This window comes from Adelges cooleyi, unplaced genomic scaffold, assembly GCF_023614345.1.
Source record: "Adelges cooleyi isolate 19-005CV unplaced genomic scaffold, UGA_ACOO_1.1 ACOO_flye_CR_arks_rails_tigmint_CR_PRNA_247, whole genome shotgun sequence".
Lineage (NCBI taxonomy): Eukaryota > Metazoa > Arthropoda > Insecta > Hemiptera > Adelgidae > Adelges > Adelges cooleyi.
The window spans coordinates 4,350,809-4,376,494 of record NW_026095912.1 but is presented as its reverse complement, the minus strand read 5'-3'; the positions used below and the strand labels follow the sequence as shown (position 1 = coordinate 4,376,494).

Here is a 25,686-nt window from a genome sequence, read left to right as displayed (position 1 = left end):
ATTTAAACACATTTCTTCTTTTTACCTATTTTAAATAAAATACATTAAATTAGCTGTAATATTTATTTTTAAAGGTTGTCATTTATATTTTTAGGAATTTAATTTTATTGGAAAATGTAATTGTAAAATAAACAGTGATTTAAAAAACAATTTTTTTATAGCTTGTAAAAAGACTATAAGTTGTACCATGTTGACTGAATTGACATAATATTGTTTTTTCATCAATTATGTTTTTATATTTTATATAAGTTTTTATATATAATCCATCATTGAGTTATACAATAAGAAATACATGGCAATAATTGTGCGTTTAGTTATTTACACGTTATATAATAATAAATATAATATCTTAATTTAAAATAATAAATTACTAAAATTAAGCTTACGTGCTAACACAATATTACAATAATATGTTTGTACTCGATACACAATGCTAAAATTGTAAATATTTTATAATATATTTTGACCTTTTTTGTTATAAACAACTAAAAATGCGTCAATACTGAATAGGTAGTTTCACTGTATCACGTTTGCATTTGTCTGGTCTGCACTTAGTATACTTAGTATACTCAAATAATTATAATAATAATTTGACATGCCACGAAAAGAATAAAATTATTACATTTTTTTTAAGCACCTCTATTAATAGTATTATAGCATTCATTCACTTCATTAAACGAACGTCAGATTTCTTGGGTTTCAAGTGATCTTCAATAGTTTATTACTACTGTGATTAGTATTTTTTAGTTTCGCTACCAGTTTGATGATACCATCAGTCCTCTTACAAGTGATGAAATGACACTCTTCTTTTTTCAACGCAGACCTCCTCACCTGTGCCAGTTGTTTTGCGACCGACGGCGGCAACATTATTTCCATCAGCCTAAAAATTGAATACATTACTTTTAAAAACTTGAAAATGATAGTGCCCGATTAATGCATCGTGTCAACATTTACTATCATAACGATAGGTGACTAAAATATAAGTTGTCTGGACAAACTCCCCAAAAAATATGGAACAGAGACTTAAAAATATTACATTGTATAGTAAATACCCCAGAGGTCAAGTACCTCTGAGCTCTAAGCTATTTCTACTATCAAGCTTTACCACTATTACACTCTAAGTAGGAACTTTTTTCATAGCCTCTCTCTGTTGCTCTAATGAAATTACTTTAAAGTCCAAACATTTCTGTAAACACATCCACATAGTATGACGTATGCAAACACTTGACACCAATATGTTTTATGTCCCTATTAATTATTAATAAAGATAATTAGTAGGTATGGACATACCTAATAGACGAATATCAAAATGATTAAAGTGATTTTTACCAAATTTAATGAGCAAAAATAAAATTACATTTTCAACGTTTTGTTCTGAAAAGTTGTCATTTACAAATAATGCATGATCAAACAATCTTTTCTTTTTCAAAACGGTTACTTAAACCTTTTTGGTTTAAGCCTAATATCCGGCAACGCCTAAGAAATTGTCCGTGACCTGACGTCGACTTACCTGATTGGCTTCTGTCCCACGTCCATGGACCGCATGGCCCGGCCTACCTCGCAAGCAATGCGCTCGCTGCAATCCTTGCCGTCGATGGATTCGGCCACCAGTTTGGTGATCGTGGCTATCTCTTCAGGCGCCCGTTTTAGCGCCGCTTTGGTATGCAGCAGCGGTCCAATGCGCGGTATGAACATCATGGCGCTGAGGAACACGACGGCCACGCCGACGAACCCCGCCATGGCCACGAACAGCGGTTCTACCGGGCTCTTGGCCAGATGATGATGCTGCTGTTGCTGTTGGCTGTCCTGCATGGACGCCAACGCCTGCAACTGCTGCAAGTCCAACGGATTCGCGTTGATGTTGTTCGACGCCATCGGCTGTAGCTGCTCGTTTTGGTTTAACGAGTTCAACGAGTTTTGGTGGTTCTTGTTCAACGGCACGAAATAGTAGTAATAACCCGGAATCATGCCGTCGGGTTTAACGCCATCGGCTAAAAATAACATTTTGGTTTTTGGTTTCTTTAAGTATACCAAATTTTCATTCTGATACTCGAAAAAGGACGCTTTTAATATTAATTTTAAAGAATAGGGTAAACGCCCAGTTAAATAAGTTTTGTAATAATTGAAAAACAAAATGTAATTTACCTGTAAGCGACTGAATTAAATTGGCCGGAAATGAGTTGCTGGTTTGTTGGGTACCATCTTGAGAGGTGGCAGAGTTCTGCAAATCGGACAATTCATTTTGGGAAAGAGCTGAATGCAAAAAAGAGGGAGACACCGCTTGTTGCTGATCATTAGCTGATTGGTCGGGACTCTGTAATAAAATAATATAGTAATTCTACAAAACTAAACAATTTTAACACAATGAACTAATAATAACAACTAGTTGTTCTATATTACAAAACTAAGGCTAGAATTTTGAATAAGTTACAAACACAATATCCACCAGTTAAAATGTAAAAGTTATTTGAAAAGATTGTATTTAAAAAAAAATTATCAGCCCATACAGTAGTTTATTGTTGTTAGTAACTTTCTTTCTCTGCGAGTATAAAAAATACAATTTTCTCGTATTTAATATCAATATCATTAAAATATTATTATAGATATCATGTGCATATTTTAAAACCATCAAACAAGTAATTTCGGTGATCACCGTTTGATCTTTGTCGCTATCATTTAGTGCGTTTATTAAAATTTGTGTCACAACTACTGTTTTTTTTAATACCTATTTTTATCAAAACTACAAATATACTTACAATATTGGAAAAGTTAAATATTTTCAATTTAAAAAATTGTTTATATTATGTTAATTTAAAAATAATTTACAGATTTTCTGAACATTTTTGTATAGTTGATAATCAGTTTTGAATTTACTTTAAGTGTTTAAAGGTCTAGACGGGAGGGGTAGAATTATTTGTAAATGTGTTTTCATTACATGTCGGCACCATCCCTCTCGTCTAGCTTTTGAAACTTTATTAACTTTAAGAGTAATTATTCAAAGCTGGTTACCGCAGTTTAGGTCATCGGCGTTGAACGTCTCAACGACCACACGTTAGAAGTAGTACACATACAATGTGTTTCGCGTTAAACGTCAGACCTCAGTGAATACCTACAGTGTGATTCATGAAAGATAAGACACTCGTTTTATCTTTATATAATTGAAATTTTATAGTTTTCTTTGAAACACTACTTCATGTTATTTCACTGTACAAACAATATACAATTTTTTACCTTTTTTTTTGTTCTAGAGCTCTATTAATTTATAAAACTCCAACATTTACTTTTAAAATTTAGGTCTGGAGAAAGGGTGGAGTGTAATATTATTTTTATCTGTGCGCATTACCTACTCTACCGCACTCCAACTCAAAAGTTAATTAATTATGGACGTTATATTTTAAGTTTAAAAAGAACTTTTAAGTTTAAACGAAAACGTTATTAAAAAGAAAAACTACAATATGGCAATTATTTTAAAAATACAAGTGCCCAATCCTTAACGAATCACCCTGTATAGCAGTTTAAGTTGCCAGTCATCAGTTGCAGCTATCAGTTGTATACACGTACTGCGGTATGTTATCACATTGCCTGATGTAGGTAGGTACCTGTGGTAAGTAATCGTTGAGGTTTTGCGGTCTCTTCGATAATATTTTCAATTCTTCGGCCCTCGGATTGTAAGGCACGTCTCCGGGTATGTACTCTTCGACGTCGATCCGGTCATCAGCCACCGCAGAATTGACCGGTGACTTGTACTGACCGAGATGCGGTCTGTGCAAATTGCTTATGACATTGTGAAGAAACTCCGCACCGGTGTTAGCACTGTCTTCGTCTGTCGCCACCACAACTCCCAAAAATTGCACACAACACAAACACAGAAAAGCTATCTGTAAGCTTTTGGTACGCCTGTAAAATGTAAAATAAAAAACTTGTTAAAAAAATCCAGTTACCAGTACAATACTGAAATCAACGATGGAAAGTCATCTAGGTGGTACAATTTAAATATTTTTCCATGATTATATATGTAACTATTTATAAAGAGTAGTATATATTTTTCTCAAATGGACGTTTAGGCTTTCTATTGCCAATATGAGCTTACCTATTTCAAACCTTTGTATACTCTTAAAACTATATCTCAATGATTCTTTGTTAAATTAAGCATTTTAGATGGTTGCGTTACATACATACATAGTTTAATGATTTTTTTTTCCTAATTAGTAGTTTATAATAGTCATGGCTAATCCGTATTTCTTGATGAAATAACTATTACCTATTTTTTATTTTATTTATGTTTGAACGTCATTTTTGTGTAGTTTTCTTGTATATGAGAAAGTAATAGCACAACAGAAAGAGAGCTAACCCACAAAAAAACTTTACAAATCTTTGTACAATCTATTTATCGAGCAAATATATTGTACGATTACTGTAGTCGGTCTTGTATATTATCTAGAACCGCCATTGGGGTCAATTTTTATTTTTTTTTTTATCTTCTTTTATCATTTATTCCGCTCGCAGTCACGATTGTCGTAGTATGGTTACAGTGTATTTTACCGGAGGTAATAAACACATCAAATCCACATAGTTAACATTCGCACGACCGTTAGGTCTTCCCCTCGCCATCACAAAACGCAAGAAAATACATCCCACATAGCATAACATAACTTCTCGCTTTATTTCTCTAGCTATAATAAAATAACAATTGTTATTGCAAAATAACTATTGTTTGATGCATCTACTTGCCCATTAATATCAATTGGCTTGTTTCAACAGCGTTGAGATGCACGAATGTTTCCCTATACAATATGTTTTTTCTCTTTTCCCATTCTAATTATTACTGTTGAAAACTGCAGTTGAAAAGACTGTCGAAACTCCCAAAAATCATATTAGATGTATTAGAAATAATACCTGTAGAAACCAACACACCTTAGCAGATACAGGAACTATATATTTTATATGGCTTAGTTGTATTCTTACTAAAAACACATACACCGAGAACCCAATTTAATGATTCTTAGACATTTATTTAAAATACAAACACCGTCCAAATTTTTGTTGATAAATTTATATTTCGTAGTCACAAAGTTTACCAACAAATGTACATAAGTAAAAGCCGACCAGCAGACAAACGCATAATTTAAAAAAAGAGATAAAAATCAGTAGAAAATTACAACAGACAAGGCAACCGCAGTTTTTTTTAATATACACATACAAATACCTTTCATTGGAACTACTCGAGAGAGCAAATCTGGGTCGGTGTTCGAAAAGAGTTTTCAAGATTCATATATTATTATGACACAGATGCCAAACAAACTAATCCCACGTTTTCTGATTGATTAAAATTTTAGAGCTTTTTCTCAACAACAAACTGTGCGGTTTTGAACAGAATCTGTCCACTGCCGTAACTAGTTTGAGAAAGTTGGAATGCGCATCAATGTGTGCCATTAGTAAGCCTCCTATAATATACACTTAACTACAGATATTACATGGCAGCACCAGTGTTTTTGACAGTTCACGACGGACACTAATTGCACAAAATCACAAACCGTTAAATATATCACATGGTAAATTTAGTGTAAACATTTAAACACTTAGCTCATTGTCTTTCTATTATAACGACGTTAAAAGTAAGCACGTGCTATTTTGTTATGGTTTACGTCTTACTTTAACTAGCCATCACACAAGGTTATTATTCCATAAAATCCCGATTCTGTCATTTATATATTGTGCACACTGGCTTTTTTATCGACGAGTGGAAAAATAACAAACTTGACCATAGCCAACAAAATATATCAGTAGTTTTAACCTAGTAGTAGTAGTCACAACCCTATCTTAAAGTAAGACTTACCTCATTTTGTATAGAAATGATTTTAACTATCTAGTTTTATTTGTTAAAAATGTGAAATTAATTACAAAATCAGTCATGAGTTAAACATATATATGTGTATATATATATATATATATATATATATACAAGCAACCATACTCTTAAATAACACAGCTGAAAGAATGATCAAGATACTTGGCCATAAAAGCCAGGCTACGCAAATTTAATTTCTGAATAACTTGGGAGAAAGCTCAAAGGAAATAAATAGGTTAAGGCCCTACAGTTTTCGTGAACCTTCATTGAGAGGGCACATATTTTTAATTTTGTGTACTTAGCTATTTAAATGCATTATAAATAGTTAAAAAACCTCTACTTCGTGGAAAACAGCGTTAATAACGCAGTACGTTCCAATAATATAAGATGTATCTTGCTAAAACATAACCTTCCGTTCTAGTTGTACTTACTCAGTTAATTATTTTTTTTTATTACTCAGTAAATTTTGTATTTTTTTACGAATTCACCAAATCTGTTACATTTATTAAAAGCTAATTTTGTATTTATTATAGCCGTTTGACGTCAATTATAAATTAATCAAAAGTATGATGATAATATTATAGGATTCCGCTTAAGCCATCCCAATAATTTGAAGACAATTGCGCACCACTGGGATGTACATAATAAATATTTTTTATGGTAAAAATAAAATATTATGCTGTCATTTACAATTTATTACATGGAAAATAAGTAATAAACACCCTAGATGTGTTGCTATCTTTGTTTAACTTAAGTTTAAAAGCAAACATTGTATGTGTTTCTATTTGAACAAACTAATCGGTCGGGTAATCAAGAAAGTATTTAACAACATTACAAGTAAACTAAACACATGTGTACACAAATGTTTTAAAGCCAATCGACTTGCCGCTGGTATAGTTAGGCAGAGTTTTGTTGTTTTTAGGGAAGTTGGCGTAAGTGCAAAAAGGTAGGTAAATGTTAATTGAAACGATGCCTTCAGGACATAGGTCAGTGTGTAGATAGGAAGTCTGGGGTTTGAACCGTGCACGCAACTAAACCAATTAACTACTTGTAGTATTGCCATTGCCCACACGGGCCAACCCATTTTTATATGTGAAAAAAATTCGCGAGATGAAAAGTGAATTTTAAAATAACTATATTTACATATTATTATAATATTGTCTATATACTCGTGTATACCAATCGACACCGTTTAACCTAATTCTGTTTGTTATTTAACTTTTTTTTTTTTTGGGCCAAGTGAAATCCGCGACAGACGGATTATATGTTAATAGGTATATACATCATACATCTGTATAATATTATAAGTATGAACTTCCATATGGGACACAAAACCCGTTCTGCATTCCTTGTTCCGCTGTAAGGTAAGATGCGCGCGTGTATACCGCAGTGTCAACGTTGATTTAATATTACCGGGTTTTCCTTTAGATTTCTCTTTATTCCGGGTGAATTGTACATGTGTATAGACAATTACTCCTGAGATGACACGCATCTGTGTTTTAAACTATATGCCCATACGATGGACACGTCTGTTTATATTTACTTAAAACAACCAACACTATTTCCGAATCGATTAAACGCCAAAACTCGATATGGGAAAAATAACAGACGGAAACACGTTTTGCATATTATTATCCTCATCGGCATTGACCCGCTTAAATGGTCATTTTTTCTGACCCGAAGATGGTCGCGCCTATAAAAATTATTTCCGGTAAATAAACCAATAAGGAAAATAATAACATTAATATTATCATTTTGAAAGTGCAGCGACCTAACCGGCTACACGGGAGCCGACGAGTATCCGTTAGATAGGTGACCAATATACCTAAGCATTTGCAGTTAACCGACGTTAACACAAGTGTAATACAATATAACGGTTCCTAATGCCTACACAATCATGTGACATAGAAGAAATTAAAAAGTCTTCATTTGAAATAAATGCATTTAAGTATTGTCGATTTTCACATTCTGACCCTTAGGCCTGAAATACTTCCGATACTCCTATCAATAAGTGTTAATAATATAAACATGAACTCCTCTGTGCATACTAATTGTACAAGTATTACTTACTATGTATAATGCAAGTGCATAATACAAATTTAATTAGGTAGGTATTACACCTATCGTGTATGATTCAATATACATGTTTTTTACGATATTACATATTATATATTAGTTACACAGGTTTTTTTTATTGCTAAAAAATACTTACCATATTAACGACGGGTCTACTGCAGTTAATTATAAACAAAATTAAGGTAAATTTTTATTACTAAAAACCAAATTTCGGTACAATATTAGGAAAAAAATTTAAATAAGAAATAAATCTGCTATATAGTGGTTTGCTTTATTTTAAACATCAATTTAATTACTTTTTACCTAGCAATTAAATGTATAATATTAAGTTCTATTTGTTCTAATACCTATTTAGTTACTCATTATACCGTTGTACTTTTTCCCCCAATACATTTTTAATTTTAAGTTAACTAATAATACTTTATACTAGTTATTAAACTAACAATTATTAATACTTAACCTTTCTGTGTGTACATTTAAAATAAACAATGTCTAAGAATCTCATTCGTTGCTAAATAAGCAAACACCGGTTGTGGATTCCGCAGAAAGGGTCGGCTTGGAATAGTTCAATTGAAATTTCACTGATCATTTGTATTACTTAACAAAACAAGTAATAAACTAAATAATACGTATATTGAAAGTTTTTAGCTTGGTTACAATTATTGTAATTTTCAATCAAGTTTGAACTAAGTATATAGTAAACTACACATATAGTTCTCGTACGAAGATTTAACTTTAAAAATCTAATAAAATATTAACAACGTACTAACATTATTAAAAATGTCTTTAAACACAAGTTCTAGTATAGATTGATGATAAAAAAAATCGACACAGCCATATTGATAATCAATATCAGTCCGATACAAAAAAAAAATCCCAGGAACGAAAGGGTTAAGAAGTCGGTAAGAACTACTTATGAAATTGATTTTTAAATGGCATTTCTTGTAGGTGGTATTTTCCTGACGGAGAAAAATGTGCGAAAAACATTGAAGAAGGAGATATTATCATCTAAAAATTTCGTCACGGGCTACATATACAAAGAAAGCGTGCGACAGTTGCTGTTTTCTGTACAATAAAATCCGATGATGGCAATATAAGTATAGACGTTTTTCTTTGTAGTGATACAGACTTGCCGACACCAGTGTAAACCTATACGGCTTATTATTTTTATTATTATAATAATGTAATGCTCGAGTTGTACTGTGCACGTGCCAAAACGCGTGAAAGCCCATTGTAATTAAAAATATGTCCAAATCGTATGCCAGCACACCTAGACTTGATGACAATTTTTATCGTTACATACGTGTCTTTTATTGACCGTGAACTTGACAAAATAAAAAGTGGAAAAAAATCTAGAATATACAGAAAATATGGCCTTCATTATATTGTGTATTGTGTATTTTTTAAATTCTCTTGACGACGGTATAAACCTTCAACCTGACACACTTATAGGTAACAAAACTATGCCAATATTCCATCCGATCTAATCTGTATTGTGATCTCTGCTAATTGAAGAACTACATTATTTTTAGGCGACTAATCCTGTACCTATAATATTCGGAAAAGGTTATAAAAAATATTGTTAACAGGCAACAGTAAAAGCTCCGACCTTTACCTTCAGCGGATTAAAAATATTCATTTCGGCTTATAAACTAAATAATTAATTACAATCGATAAGCACGCAATTTTACAGCTACAAATATATATTTTAATTGGATTTTAAAACAAGTTTGGAGTTATATAAACTCTTAATTGCAATCGACTATTTAAAAGTCAATAAACATTAAAATTATAATAAGCGTACTATCATTAATTATAAAATAATATAATAAATAATTTATATTCAATAGTATTATTTAATAATTAGTAAAATATATATTATCCAGTAAAGTAACTTTTGATTACTGAAATAAATTAAAATTTAGATATATTTTCATAGACCCCTTATATGCAACTTAAAAGTATTTTAACGCAAACCATTAGGGAAGGAGGGGTAATATTAAAAAAACTAAGAGTACTACCAAAGCTCCCTCAAATCACAGTTTTATTAAAACAAAAAAGTAATAAATTAAAAAAATTCTAATTCTGTCTAAAAAAATATAAATCTTAAAAGTGTTATAAAATAATATTTCTAACTAAAAAAACTTGTTATAAGCTATACTTAAATATCTTTACAAATTGTATAATATTATGCATGTTCTGTAAATAATTTCTTTTATTTATTCGTAAAATTTTGATTAAAAAAAAATGTACACATCGAAGTAAAAAAAGACGTTAATAAGTTACAAATTTTTAACTGAACTTTCATACTTTGCTTTTTCTGATATTAAATGAGGAAAATAAGTTTCCACTTTACGTAGTATATTGAGTGTGTCAAAATTTTGTTTACAAGTATTAAATGACAATTGTATTTATTTTGTTTTATATTAAATTGTAATACATTATATTTAATTAATTATACACGTATGTAAATAATATGATCTGCCTCAAAAGTATTTATAGATGTGTAATGTGAGTTATAACCACATAAATATAATAATTTTTACGCAATTATGTTAAATTTTTTTAAATAAGGAAATAACAGAAGTATCACAAAAAACGTTTTTTGGCCTTATAAAAAATACTTGTTTTATATATATTTTGTAATAATATAATTTATTTTTGAATACAAGTTGTTTGCTGAAAGAGTTATTAAAAACTTAAAATCCAATGAAAAAATATTATTAATGACAATAAATTCGAATTTTTAATTTTGGGTATAAGTTAGAATATATAAATTTCATTATATACGCGTTTTTAAATTATATTTTTGTACTTACTTGTGTACCATGTTTCGGCTGTCGCTACGTATTCACATTAAAATTTAACAATCGCGACAATAAACGAAAATTGTATTCTTTTAAAAACAAAAAAAAAACAACTCAATCCAACGACGGTGCACTGTTTGAGATAAAAAAACAAATCTATACGCCTAGTTATGTATTAATGGTAATTATTATAAAAATATATGTAATCAACTTTAATTTAACATCGGCGCGTGCACAGTCTGTCTGGTGCCAATCAAGGAAATGGCGGCAACGGACCCAAGCGACGGTCTGGACGAAACTGAACGCGCTCACGTGAGGATACCAATCCCACGATACCAGTTACCGGGTACACGTGCACACCGGTAGACCGGGAAAACGGTGGCCAAAGTATGTGGGTCAACCGCGGCTTCGCCGTGCTCGCGTATATGGCTATATTATACCGGCATGACATACCGGACACGTTCGATTTGTCGTAACTGGTTTTCGATGGCCTATAAAAAAAAAAATAAAAGTACAAATAAAAACTATATATATTATAATAAATCGTAGAAAATATAAAAAAAAATAATGCCTTAATATATTATTTTCTTCGACGCCGCCCAAAAAAACGGAAGAGAAAGAATAGCTACAGATAAGACGGCAAACCGGTGCAATATCGCGTTTCCATTGATGGATAATCAAATTAATTATTACTGGACGTCAAAACAATTAAACGCTATCATTACAACAGTGGAATATTATTTGAAACATACAATAATAATTAAATAAAATAATGACATATGACTTACGCTATAGGTTAGGTATAATACCTATAGTCACACTCCGGTAGCTCAAACGGCTATTATTAAAAACACTTTCTTATCGTATCGAAAACCGTTTGATTGTTTCAATAGCGACTTAAATACGATAATAATTAATGACTACCTATCCGCAAATAGTATATGTACGTTCAATACAATATGTTATAAGCTCACATACACACTATCTATACTATTATAAATAAACGCATAGGACGATATAATGGAAAACAATAAGAACGTCCGATTACAAGACAATACTGTAATTGTTATTGTGGCGCCTAGATGACAATGTGTACATTTTGCTGTTATAAACAAAACAAAATATATATTATAATGAGTTAGAAATTCAAAAGCGATCATTTAACTCTTAATCGGTTTTCTCGAAGCCGGTATCCGGTTTTCGATATGAGATGACAATTGATTTAGAGTTAGGTACGAATACAAATTGAAATTGAAATTCGTTCTACGTTAAAAAAATATTACAATAAAAATTTACGATTGCAATATATGTCCACGATAAATTGCTTGTTTTTTTTTTAATTTTAATTTTTAATTATTAATGGCACACTCAACCTGGTGTCATAACTGACATTTATGTATATTTTCTTGTGGAAATCCACCGATTTTCGGAATGTCTCTTATTATACATTAAAAGTCAACATGTCTTGCTTAAATAAAAAAATTATGTTTAAAAACAGTTTAAATCCACTCTAACTAGATGTTTAGAGTTGATGCGTACCTAAATATTATATTTATTATAAGAATTCCCTTAGAAGATAGAACTATAAAACTATACCTAAGTGTTTACTGTTTAAACAAATTAACTAGCCACACATGTGACACCATATAATATTATTATAGTTGTTTCTAAAACTTTTGCGCTAGTGTTGTCAGTTTTTTGGAGTAAGCTCTCACACATTATATCAAAGCCTTAGAAAATTACATTATAATGCTTAACCTAGGTCCTAGTGTGAAAAACGATCAGAAATTGTAATGAAGCCAAAAGTGCTATAAGTCCAGGGTTGACATGTTCAAAACGAATGTTATGATCAATAAAATAAAATAAAATTGCGTTTTAGTGTTTAAAACATGTTCGGAGCAAAATTTTAAAAAACAATACATTTTATCAACTTTGGCCAATACAGTATCCGTAATTAACATGGAAACGTAATAACGGCTGCGATTTAAAAAAAAACTTAATTTGTTTATAAATAAAAAAAAAGGTTGACTTAATTTCAACCAATGTTATAGCTCAATAACTGTACTAACAACTGTAACTCACAACAGTAACAAAGTTGTTAAACTATCAGTTTATTTTTTAAAAACAAAATATTTATACATAGCGGTCATAGTGATAAAATATATGTTAATCGGACATTTTTTTTTCCTGTACGTTAAACAGAAGTAGGTACTACTTAAACGGTCTTGAACTAGTGATGAATAGTTTTTGTGGGAAACAAATTAAATAAAAATCTATTAATTGCAAATGAGAACGTCCCTAAATGTTAACTTCAACCCTTCTAAAAGAGCGATTATGCTCTATCGTGACCAAATAGTAGGTTTTTTATTGTGGTCTTCATAAAATACGTTTCTATTTTCCCTCCTCCTCCTCTTACTATATACTTCCATTTTTTTAGTAGCGCCCTTGAACTGACTTACTTATTATTTAACTTACTTTACTTATTCTAATTAAGTATGTTGGACATAAATCCACATATGTTCCTTCGTTGCACGCACACATAATATTATAAATATATAATATTAATAATTATTATTAATGCGCAACGTCGTGGTAATTAGACCGGGACTCAAAATGCATATTATAATAGCTAAGGAGTGCTCCCATTTATTATAATAATATGTCATTCCTTATATCAATATGAGGTTATAATCTTTGCATATTATTACTTTTACAGCGTGCATTCATTACATGGTTTATATGTATATAATTGCTGCGCGTTATTATGGCCCTGCGATTTATTTTTTTAATTTTATTTGGTTTTAATAGTTATTTTATTAATATTCGACTACTCTCGATTCTATTTTATATCAATAATCATATTATTCTGATTGACTGTACATATGAACTGTAAAAAAAAACATTGTACGCCTAACCCACAACAGCAACTGTTACAAGCTACCAACACATTCACATGCTACTTAATATAATAATAAATACATTTATTTTTTTTAAATACTGTAATACTGTAAACTCTGTATATAATGATTTATAATGACTAATAGCGTAGGAATTACACATTATATGGGTAAAAGTGAAGGGCATCGCGACGGTTGAACTAAATCGAATTTCTTCGAAATGCTTTTCATTTTTTTTTATCCAATCAAATGTAAAACCGTCTGCCAAGCGATGAAAACGAACAAGTTTGTTGCTTACATCTGTCCCATAGGTATATTAGGTAGGTACTTCTATACTAAGAGTTTGTTGCCTAGAAATTTTTACAAAACTTCATAAACGATAATATAATAGTAATTAGTATAATTAGTATTGTTTTTGTACCTACTTGACTGCAACTATTTTAATTATGGTAATATATACTCGAGCGCGATTGAATTTAAATATTAACATATTTTATTTAAACAAAAAAAAAATTATTATTTGCATTTCCAAAGTATTTGAACTAAGACGGCGTTACGAAAAATACTGTTGGATTATTATATTAAGTAGACCTACTTAAGTTGAAATTTACCAAATAAAAAAAAACAGTTTGTTGGATAAACTAGTATTATAATCATTTTCTGTACTGTATCTTCAAAATTGTTGCCCATATTATATTTGTAAAAATAGGTACACTTTCCCACCTTACGTTTAAACCCTATTTATTGTAGGCAATATAGTTGAGACGTTAATTTTACAACGGTCTAGTCTACTTACCTCTATATATTCTCAAATTAATTATTCCAATTTTCAAAAACGAAATGTGTAACACGTTACTCAGTTTAATGCAATCGAAATGAAACCGATAAGCGATACCTATTCAAATATAACCAAGTCTCAATAAGAACAAAAATATAAATACCTGCTTAACTCCAAATTCATCGCGAGTTCCAGTTTGTCAACTAAATTAATTGTATACAAATTATAAAAATAACGGTAAGTATAGTACTTAACTTAATGTAAACAACATAATAAATTCAAATTGTATAACTGCAGTCCTATATACAAGTTATTGTACAGCACTGCCATTTTTTTCATAATAAACATAATTACCTAGGTCATATACCGCATACCGCAGTTACCATCTACCAGTTACCGCTTTTACTTAAAGGTATAATTATAAATACCTATGCTTTATACCTACTTAGAGTCTCGGTTCTATTATTTAACTAGACTTAATTGTAAAAAAAAAAAAAATAATCGTAACCAGCCAATAAAGAAATAATTAACCATGTTGTCTGAATTATTATTGAACTCCAAAAAAATTACCTCCAGTTCAAGTATCATTTTGTGAATATATAAATTCAAAAATTTGCCAAATGCCTAAAGCGAATTGCTGTTTCATAATGGCAGATTGTCCATCTTAACTAAATACGGCTGTGGGCGACAAGTACAACGGGATAATATATGAATACATATACATATATAATATGTTATAAACTGCTATTGTAGTAAAAATAGTATTCTATTCACCACCTCTCTTGTATGTGCGTGTAAGTGCATTATTCTTCGTAGTGAAATCAGACGTCGACAATTATTTAAATTTCACTCGGTCCTATATATATATATATATATATATATAATAACAATACGTTTTAGCTTTGATACTGGAATTGATTATAACCATTGGTTACACAATGATTTGGTTTTTTTTTTGTTGCGGGTGTTGTCTGTCTGGACTCGCACGGTCACTCTTTAGTCGCTCGCTAAACTATTTTACAGTGCAATAAAAAAACCCTGTTTAAAAAACAAGGTAGGCATAAGAAAAAAACCTCAACAAAATACCTATTTTCTACTAATCCTTCTTTCCTTTTCTTTCATTTAAGTTGCAAACAGTTTATCAATACTGGTTAAAATGAAACAAATCACATAATTCGGTGTGCACATTTGTAGGGTGTTTTTCTAGGATTTTCAAAGAAAAGGGGTGAATTTTTGACTCAGTGGTTAAAAATGTTATCTTGGTTCTGACCTAATTATTTATTTTTAAGTTAAGTAAAGTAAGTTAAAGTCGAATAAAGTCATTAACTAATAATTATTATAGTGGACAATTAGGTACTCTGTAATTGTCCGTTATGCATGTTGTAAGGCTGTGAGGGGAGGTTGCCCCCTCAGTACAACTTCATAGTGAAACTAGTGTGGTATTATTTTAAAAGTGCAATTCGTGCTTTAACCATTTGCACTAATCCACAAGTATTTGTTCAAGCACCGCACTTGTGTTACCTAAGTACCCAATAAAAACCTGAAGTATTTAATATTATAGATATTACTTGGTACGTCATACCAAAAAAAAATTAAATACAACTAAAATTTAATTAAATTTCAAACTTCATATAATTTTGATTTTTGAACGGTTTTTTTAATGAAATGAATTTATAATTATATACAACATTATGGTGATTAATGATGATCTGTGAAAACGGTACATCTGCGGTGTCTATGCTTCGGCGTCCTCGTCCTCGTCCATCTCGTCGTCTCCCTCCACGGTGGCGTCTTGGTACTGCTGGTACTCGGACACCAGGTCGTTCATGTTGGACTCGGCCTCGGTGAACTCCATCTCGTCCATGCCCTCGCCGGTGTACCAATGCAAGAACGCCTTCCGGCGGAACATGGACGTGAACTGCTCGGACACACGCTTGAACATCTCTTGGATGGCCGTGGTGTTACCGATGAACGTGGCCGACATCTTGAGACCTCTGGGCGGTATGTCGCACACGGCCGTTTTGGTGTTGTTCGGTATCCACTCAACGAAGTAGCTGGAGTTCTTGGTCTGCACGTTTAACATCTGCTCGTCTACCTCCTTCATGGACATGCGGCCGCGGAATATGCTGGCGGCGGTCAGGTACCGGCCATGCCGCGGGTCGCACGCCGCCATCATGTTTTTGGCGTCAAACATCTGCTGCACCAGCTCCGGCACGGTCAGCGCCCGGTACTGCTGGCTGCCGCGGGACGTGAGCGGCGCGAACCCGGTGATGAAGAAGTGGAGCCGCGGGAACGGCACCATGTTGACGGCCAACTTGCGCAGATCGGAGTTGAGTTGCCCCGGGAACCGGAAGCAAGTAGTCACGCCGCACATGGCCGCCGACACCAAGTGGTTGAGGTCGCCGTAAGTGGGCGTGGTGAGCTTGAGCGTTCTGAAGCAGATGTCGTACAGCGCCTCGTTATCTATGCAGAACGTCTCGTCCGTGTTCTCCACCAGCTGGTGCACGGACAGCGTCGAATTGTACGGTTCCACCACGGTGTCCGACACCTTCGGCGACGGGACGATACTGTACGTGGTCATTATGCGGTCCGGGTACTCCTCGCGGATTTTCGATATCAGCAGCGTGCCCATTCCCGACCCGGTGCCGCCACCCAACGAATGCGTCAGCTGGAATCCTTGCAGACAATCGCAGCTCTCCGCTTCTTTCCTGCGCATAATAAACCATAATTAATTTTTATTGCGGACGCGCGCGCCAGCCGTACACACCTAACAACGTCTAACACGGAATCGACGAGCTCGGCGCCTTCCGTGTAATGTCCCTTGGCCCAGTTGTTGCCCGCGCCCGACTGGCCAAACACGAAGTTGTCCGGCCGGAATATCTGTCCGAACGGGCCCGATCTCACGGAGTCCATGGTTCCGGGTTCCAGGTCGACGAGAATGGCGCGGGGCACATACTTGCCGCCTGCAAAGCAAATGCGGTTTACAAAAATCATTAACAAAATACGAAAAAAATCCCCCAAAAAAATGACCTACAACCCCGCCTTTTAGTTCTTAAAATTATTTATTAGTATTAAGTATCGACTATTAATTTATGATTTTCCTCACCCAAAGCTTCGGTGTAGTAAACGTTAATGCGTTCCAATTGCAGGTCGGAATCTCCGTGATACGATCCGGTCGGGTCGATGCCGTGTTCGTCGGATATCACTTCCCAGAACTAAAATAAATTTGTTTAAAAAATAAAATTGTTTTATGATTGTAAGCGATTATCGATTGCGATCGTCTTCTTACCTTGGCTCCGATTTGATTGCCGCATTGGCCGGCTTGCAAGTGACAGATTTCACGCATGATTAATCGGGCTGTGTGAATACAAAGTGTACGAACACGAGATAAACAAAGTTACAATCAAACAGCACGAACGATTGTCAAAAACAAAATGTGTTGTACGGTCAAACAGTGAATAAACAATTTCTGACACTGCGGTCAGACACGATCGTAAAATAAACGTAAAATGATATTGGCCAGCAACAGAAAATAATATTATAATATCTACCAGTCGCCCGTTGAGTTGTTCGATGCAACTCAACGGTCATCGGTGAGTGTTTTCCGAATGGCGGCCATTTGAATTTTCCATTCGGTTGACGGCGCCAAAATTTCTTTCACGACAAATTTCTGTTATGTCAATTTTAGACAAATTAATCTCCAAATTAAAATAGCCACGAATTAACAAAAAAAAACAATTATCAGGAATAATAATTAATTTCTAAATAAATTGTTATTTTTTGCAAAACGTTATATTTTAAAAATTAATACAAATTTAACAAATTATGTACAGTACATAATATACGCATTTTCAGATTCTCTACACCATCCATTAAAAAGTGTGAATTTACCACTCTTTTATATACCGATTAATCTGACTGGATTAGAGTCATAATGTAACATTAGCATCTTTAATCCCCTTAGTCCTTATCTGTTTATTTTATCCCAGAGTTTAGCGGTAAAATATATTATACATGAACTATACAATTTTTCTAGACGTCTTCTTCGTGGTATATTATTATTATTCTTTATTCAGTACTCCACATTTAGTATAATTTAATACAAAAACAAAACAATACCTACAATACAACTGATACGTATGCCAACTGAGCTAAATTCATAAATTCCTAATGAGCAGCTCGCTTTACGTTATATTATTAATAAACTTTTTTATGTGAATAAACGTATATATAGGGTGATTTTTTTATCATGGGGCAGTCAATATTTTGCTGGGTTTAATTAATAATTGAATTTTTTTTTCTTCATAGTGTTCTTATATAATGAGATCTCAATTTTCCACAAATTTGTATGTGTTTTCATTTAACATAGAATGGTTAGTTTATATTCTACTATTTTACTGACTGTACACAATATTATGATACATCAATAAAATATGATAATACAAGCATTGTCGTTAATTGTTAACCTTAAAAGCTAAAATACTCAGTAATATCGGCACTAGTGTGTAATGTATACTATACCTATTTAGTTAAGAGGGCGTCGCAGCGCCCATTTTTAAGGAGTAAAGTATAGGCAATTTTTTACAAAATCTTAATTTAAATGTTAAACTGTGATGTGTAGTTATTAGTTCAATAACTAGAACTCTATTTCGGTAGTTAATTTATTATTTGGACTATCACAGCATCCTTGAAAGCGATTTAAAAATGTTTTTTCATCTCAACGACTACCTATTTAAATAGTAAATCACAATAGTCATCATTTTACTGTTGCTGGAAGATTACTGTTCCTTGTTTATAATTTAATATGACTTATAGATTGAAAATATTACCAAAGAATAGTTTAACGACCTACTTTGAAATCAATTTATTAAAATATAACAATTATCAATACCTACCTAGATAATCAATACTTTTTTAGCGTTATATAGGGTTTTTAAGTATTGAGTTGAACACTAATTATTAATTATTGACATTCGACAATCCACAGACTTCAATATCTTTATCAATTTAGTGTGTTTTGTTTCATAATATTAAACAAAAAATAATGATAATAAGTATAAAATACTCAACCGCAAATAACCACATCTTCTGTATTACCTATTAGTGATAACTGATAAGCATGAAATGGTCAACCAAAAATAATTAGGTAAGTATATAATTTCATTGTATACTTACATTTACATACATACATACATTATTATTGGGGCCACATGCATCCGCCACGTTATTATCTATAATAACTTTATTAGGTGGGAACAATGACTAGGGGAACTTATGCCGGAATGTCCAGTGGATGAAAAATTGATTCTATAAATTGTCCAACAGTGATTATGATATCTTACAATTATTACTCCATTCCCCCCCTACCACATCCAAAATTAAAAATTTAACTGCACATATGCACTTGATAATTTAACCAAAAAAAATATATGTTGCTATTTGAAAAAGTATTTCGGGATAGAAACACCTCAATTATATTACTACTATTAACTATGTTAACTTTTTTTTTAGTTACTTTCGATATTATTTCGATGACGGTCGTAACGGCTTAGATGAAAGTTCATAACAGAATACTTGATCTTAATACATTAAGCCCATAATAGACAACGAATTGGGAAACAACAATGTTTTTTTGTGAAATAACAAAAAATTGTGATAACCAATTTTTTGATTTAAAAAAAAAAAAATTCTAAAGATTTTTATTTTAGCCAGATTTGGTCAGCCACTTACACTTAACAATATCCAGTGATAATTTTTTTTTTTTGTTAATTCGTGGCTATTTTAGTTTGGAGATTAATTTGTCTAAAATTGACATAACAGAAATTTGTCGTGAAAGAAATTTTGGTGCCGTCAACCGAATGGAAAATTCAAATGGCCGCTATTCGGAAAATGCTCACCGATGACCGTTGAGCTGCATCGAATAACTCATCATAAAAAAATCACCCTGTCTATTATGTATATTGATGGAAAGCGCTATTTATTAAGGGGCAACGGAGAGGCAATATTTGAAAAAATTGATCTAGTAGCTATTTTTAATATACCGACTAACTTTTAGGTGTAAAAATATCAAGTTTTTCTATAAATTATAATTCTATAATTATAGTTAGGTATAATACCTTAAGTTATTTTCTCCGAGTTATGGCGAAAGTTTGACAAAAAATTACTTTCGTAAAGGTCATTTTCTGACGTATCTATAGGACGGATTGCAATTTTTCTTTTTTCAATGTGAAGCTTACTATTTTTTCGATGGCGGCTTTAAGAACGATTTTTTATTTAACAATTAGAAAATTAGTTAGATTTATTAGAAAAAAACTATAAAAAAAAGTAAAAATCTAAATGCTTATAAAATGTTTAAAAAAAAAAAAAAATCGGCTTTTTGTCTCTATAGAAAAGACGTTAAACTTTATAAGAAACAAATTTGGTTTGAAATCGGTCCGGTAGACATTTCAGAAAGTGATATCGCGTTTTAGGTAGTCTTAATTTATAAAAAAAATTTACGCTTTCCGTTCTCCTTAACTTGTAACAATGACCAATGTCCGTCAGTGTCACTGAACACTGGACCGTGGATTCATATTTCCCTTAAACTGGTAACACTGACGTCCGACCATTAGTTACGACTTACGAGTCCCCCATCTGTTCAGAAGAGTTATTCAGTTATATTCATAAATCATAATTCACTATTCACTTAACCGAATTAATTTCTATTTTCAACAGACCTGTCAATTCTTTTCTTTACCGTTTTGCAATTTGCTCATTGTCCAGCAGTTTTGTAAATTTGCTCCACATTACTGTAAGTATTGACTATTTTTGCTGAACAATTTGTATTATAACAATTTTATCGAGTGCGGCTTACTTAGCTAACCTTCGCTTAACAAAATACTCAATATCATTTTGAACAATACCAATTGAGTATCTCGTTAAAAAAAAATATAGATATTTTATTTTCATCTCATGGTGTTTGATAATTGTAATTGAAAAGTTCTTCTCAGAGCTCTCAAGTGTCACTTGTACACATTTCTGTGTTGTTGCTACAGTAGTATTAATAAAGTACATATTGTCACTAATTCATGTTATACAACAGAAAATGTGTTGTCTAAATATCGGTATGAATGGAATTGTTTTAGTTTTAACATGTAATGTATCACATGAACTATTTTTCTACTAACATTCATTCCCAACCTTTTTCACGCTAATTCTAAGTTAATACCATGTTATCTCTACTGTAATTTGTTCCCTATATTAATTTAATATTCTCAGGTATACTAAAAATAAATGTAATCAAATGTGTAATTTTCAGTGATTTAATATAACATCAAGTTTAACTTGATAAGAATTAGAGATTAATTTTTTTTTTTGTGTTTTATACAAACATAAACAATAAGCATACTTAAATAGGTAAAAAGTAAATTAGTGTAGTTGTTTGGGTGCATCTTTTAATCCTAATTTATAATTTATTTGTGCGTGTGTACTTTGTAATATATATTATTTTGTTCCTAGAATTCCACAAATTGTTAATGAACGATGGCATCCTTCTGTAAAAATATATTGAATCTAAAACGGCGTTCTGATTTAAGAGTAGTTTTATCTAGGTTTGTAATTCAAAATTTTTTCTTCCATTAATCCTTTTCATTTATATCTTAGATCACCTATGAATTAAAGCAGGAAAAATACATATTTATTTATATTTAGACAAAAGAAAATTTAATAGAAAAAAATTCAAAATGACAGAAAAATTAAAATATTTATTTTAAATGTCATGGTACATTGTAGTCTTGGTTAATTATTATTATTTTATATTTAAACCATGTTTTTAGTTCATAAATCATAACTTACAGTTTTTAAATATTTTATGCTTAGGAATATTGAGACTGTTGTTATATATCATTCTACTTGTAAGACCACTACGGCTATCACAAAAATTATTGCACGTTCAATCTTTGATTCCAGAGGTAATCCAACTGTTGAAGTAAGTATGCTTTTGATTAAAGATTAGGAATTTTGTAAAATAATTTGAAAAAAGCTGGCAGCTCAAAAGGTAGCGATTATAATATAATATATAATAATTATATTTTTTTTAGGTTGATCTATTTACCCAAGATAAACAAATTTACCGTGCAGCTGTTCCATCCGGTGCTAGCACTGGTATCTATGAAGCTTTAGAACTTCGGGATAATGATAAGAGCAACTACCTTGGAAAAGGTGTAAAAACTGCCGTAAAAAACATAAATGATATAATTGCACCAGCTCTTATTAAATCGGTAATTAACATACCTACTTTGTTATTTAAGTTTGTTTGTTGCCATCAGTTTGATAAACCATATGTATTTGTAGAAAATTGTCAAATTATATTCTAAAATTTCAGAGCACTAACAAAAAAGACGACATTATACAATAAAGTGTAATCTATTAAAAATGTATTTATATAACCGCATACTAAGTTATTCTTAATATGTTTTATGTTCTATGCTTTTGTGTGTGGAATATTGATATTAATAAACATCACATATTTGATCTGACATTTGTTTTTAGGGAATTGAAGTTACTGAACAAAAAGCTATCGATGACTTTATGATCAAGTTGGACGGAACACCCAACAAAGCTAAACTTGGTGCTAATGCTATATTGGGCGTTTCATTAGCTGTAGCTAAAGCAGGTGCTGCTAAAAAAGGTTTACCACTTTATAGGTATGTTTATAGATTTTTTTATGACAACATAATATTATGTTTAAATTTTCCGTCATGTATAATTTCAGACATTTGGCCGATTTAGCTGGTAACAAAAACATAATTTTGCCTGTTCCAGCGTTCAATGTAATTAATGGTGGCTCTCATGCGGGCAACAAATTGGCCATGCAGGAATTTATGATCCTTCCCACTGGTAATATTTAAAGTTTTAATAGAATTCTTATGAATTAACCTCAACACATTTGTTTTAATTGGAATTAGGTGCGAGTTCTTTCACCGAATCAATGAAAATTGGTGCAGAAGTATACCACAACCTCAAAAATGTCATTAAGGCAAAATTTGGCTTGGACGCTACTGCAGTTGGCGACGAAGGGGGTTTCGCTCCTAATATTCTTGAAAACAAGGAAGGTTTGCGTTTAATTGAAACTGCAATTGAGAAAGCTGGACACAAAGGAAAAGTTGACATCGGTATGGATGTTGCTGCTTCTGAATTTCATGTGTAAGTAGTATTAACAAAGTAATGATAGCAGATTGTTTACTGTTTTTTTAAATACAAATTACCTATGTATTTAAACAAATTAACCTAGAACTAAAAAATAAAATAAATTTATATAATGTGCTTTTAAAAACCTCCACTATCTCTGCGCCCATCTAAGACGGAGGTTACCTGATGAATTAGTTTTATCCTTAGCCGATAGTCAGTAGTAAAAGAAGGGGTTGGCAGATTCTTTTCACTCGATTGTTCTGGCCAGTAAACGGAGTCGCCTGACCAAGACTTACAAGAGTGAATGTTAAAACACTGTCACTTAACCCACTCAGCCATTTATTCTCTTCTAATATTATGCATACATATGTTTAATAATATGTATTTTTGTCCGAGTATTTGAAACTATATAACTATTTAAAGTACATCCACTTTTTTGATGGGATTTAACTGTATTAGTTTTTTTTATGTAATCATTTTTCTTTCTAGTGATGGAAAATATGATTTAGACTTCAAAAACAAATCTGAAACTAAAGATAAGAAACAAATAATCACTACTGAAGAATTAACCAAACTATATAAAGAATTTATTAAGGATTTCCCAATTGTATCTATTGAAGATCCGTTTGACCAAGATCATTGGGACGCTTGGTCTGGGTTGACTGGTTCTACTCAAATTCAGGTATAAGTTACTATTATTATCATTGAAAACAAAAAGTTTTTGTGACTACAGCCCCCCCTCCTCCCAAAAATCTCATATTATTATATAATTAATTACCTTCTATGCTCCGCACTGAGGCTAAAATACCAATAATTTGTATTTAATTAAAATATTATGGTTAAAGCAAAAACTTAAATATTTAACTTAACAAATCTTGTCAAATACGAATAAATTGTGATTGGTAGATGTATTCAGTATTGATATAGTAAAAAATTGATTTGTTTTACTCTGATTATAGATTGTGGGTGATGATTTAACTGTAACCAACCCAACACGCATAGCTGAGGCTGTTTCGAAAAAAGCTTGCAACTGCTTATTGTTAAAAGTAAACCAAATAGGCACAGTTACGGAATCTATTGATGCTCATTTGTTGGCCAAGAAAAGTGGATGGGGAACAATGGTGTCTCATCGTTCAGGAGAGACAGAAGACACATTTATTGCTGACCTTGTCGTTGGTTTGAGTACTGGACAAGTAACACTACATCCATAGTCAATATATAACCAATGAACATTTTCTTAATGAAAATACAAATATTTTTATTCAATTATTTATATATTATACATTTCTTTAGATAAAAACTGGAGCTCCTTGTCGTTCTGAACGTCTAGCCAAGTACAACCAAATACTGCGCATTGAAGAAGAACTCGGTAGCAGTGCCAAATACGCTGGCAAGAATTTCCGTAGTCCACAGTAAACTTCTCCCCTGTTTCCATAATATGTCAATATATTATACTATTAGAAAATATTAATATAATTACGGAGTGGGAAGGAATTACTGTATTGTACGAGACGATAAAAAATAATATTCTTTAGTTATTAAGTTAATACAATTGGTATACCTCAGAGAAGATAATTACGTACAATACAATTAATGCATTGCGTTACCTAATTTGAAATTTAATTTTGAATATTATATAAAATTATATTATTTTTTATATATTTATATTTTTTATATTCTATATTTAACGTTTTTGTTTTGTAATTTATATGTTAATGTAACATTTTAGAAAAAATTTAACTTGTGATTTTTGTATATTTGTTTTATTTTTTAATTAAATATTCTACTTCATTATAAATAAGAAAACTGGTTTTTATCACCCATAATTTTCATGTTCTTTTATCTTATATTTTCGACTAGTTCTTAAATTATAGTTAAATAATGAAACGAGATTATCCAAAAATTAAGAATTATTTAATTACTTTTTACTAAAATGTGTGTAGTTTGTTCATTTTCTCTGTATTGAAATGTATTTTTTTTTTGTTATTTTCTATACCACCATCTATAGGTTTACATGTTTATCAAATAATTGTTAACTGACTACAAATACTCGTTTCATTATAATAAACTATTTCAATAAATGCACAAATTTAAAAAGCAGTTAGACATCGC

General features: G+C 31.5%; 3 protein-coding genes across 3 annotated transcripts; 1 reads left to right on the top strand and 2 right to left on the bottom strand.

Annotated features, from left to right (window-relative positions):
• Positions 1–238: 238 nt before the first annotated feature.
• Positions 239–11,035, bottom strand: LOC126836496 (uncharacterized). Its single transcript, XM_050569972.1, has 5 exons — positions 10,744–11,035; positions 3,600–3,897; positions 2,146–2,314; positions 1,511–1,991; positions 239–880 (listed from the first exon to the last, which is right to left on the bottom strand). Exons 1-5 carry the CDS (start codon positions 10,752–10,754, stop codon positions 700–702), a joined length of 1,140 nt encoding a protein of 379 aa, XP_050425929.1. The 5' UTR covers positions 10,755–11,035; the 3' UTR covers positions 239–699.
• A 5,095-nt stretch (positions 11,036–16,130) lies between these two features.
• LOC126837145 (tubulin beta chain-like) lies at positions 16,131–17,846 on the bottom strand. The gene is made up of 4 exons (XM_050570973.1): positions 17,696–17,846; positions 17,513–17,621; positions 17,174–17,369; positions 16,131–17,114 (listed from the first exon to the last, which is right to left on the bottom strand). The coding sequence occupies exons 1-4, from the start codon at positions 17,750–17,752 to the stop codon at positions 16,142–16,144; spliced, it is 1,335 nt and encodes a 444-aa protein (XP_050426930.1). The 5' UTR covers positions 17,753–17,846; the 3' UTR covers positions 16,131–16,141.
• A 3,234-nt stretch (positions 17,847–21,080) lies between these two features.
• LOC126837140 (enolase-like) lies at positions 21,081–25,147 on the top strand. The gene is made up of 10 exons (XM_050570959.1): positions 21,081–21,196; positions 21,904–21,995; positions 22,264–22,372; positions 22,485–22,664; positions 22,936–23,090; positions 23,159–23,283; positions 23,352–23,589; positions 24,064–24,256; positions 24,534–24,767; positions 24,868–25,147. The coding sequence occupies exons 2-10, from the start codon at positions 21,928–21,930 to the stop codon at positions 24,988–24,990; spliced, it is 1,425 nt and encodes a 474-aa protein (XP_050426916.1). The 5' UTR covers positions 21,081–21,196; positions 21,904–21,927; the 3' UTR covers positions 24,991–25,147.
• Positions 25,148–25,686: the final 539 nt, after the last annotated feature.

What these genes read in the sequence shown, in the direction of transcription:
- LOC126836496 (XM_050569972.1), bottom strand. An exon ending in TTTAATTCAGTCGCTTACAG is followed by an intron (nt 1,992 to 2,145) that starts GTAAATTACATT and finishes TGTTATTTTTAG; the next exon opens with CCGATGGCGTTAAACCCGAC. An exon ending in GTGGGACAGAAGCCAATCAG is followed by an intron (nt 881 to 1,510) that starts GTAAGTCGACGT and finishes TTCAATTTTTAG; the next exon opens with GCTGATGGAAATAATGTTGC.
- LOC126837145 (XM_050570973.1), bottom strand. Translation starts at nt 17,752, where the DNA reads ATGCGTGAAATCTGTCACTTGCAAGCCGGCCAATGCGGCAATCAAATC. An exon ending in GCAATCAAATCGGAGCCAAG is followed by an intron (nt 17,622 to 17,695) that starts GTAAGAAGACGA and finishes AATTTATTTTAG; the next exon opens with TTCTGGGAAGTGATATCCGA. An exon ending in TTACTACACCGAAGCTTTGG is followed by an intron (nt 17,370 to 17,512) that starts GTGAGGAAAATC and finishes TTTGCTTTGCAG; the next exon opens with GCGGCAAGTATGTGCCCCGC.
- LOC126837140 (XM_050570959.1), top strand. Translation starts at nt 21,928, where the DNA reads ATGGCATCCTTCTGTAAAAATATATTGAATCTAAAACGGCGTTCTGAT. An exon ending in GAGGTAATCCAACTGTTGAA is followed by an intron (nt 22,373 to 22,484) that starts GTAAGTATGCTT and finishes TATTTTTTTTAG; the next exon opens with GTTGATCTATTTACCCAAGA. An exon ending in ATTTATGATCCTTCCCACTG is followed by an intron (nt 23,284 to 23,351) that starts GTAATATTTAAA and finishes AATTGGAATTAG; the next exon opens with GTGCGAGTTCTTTCACCGAA.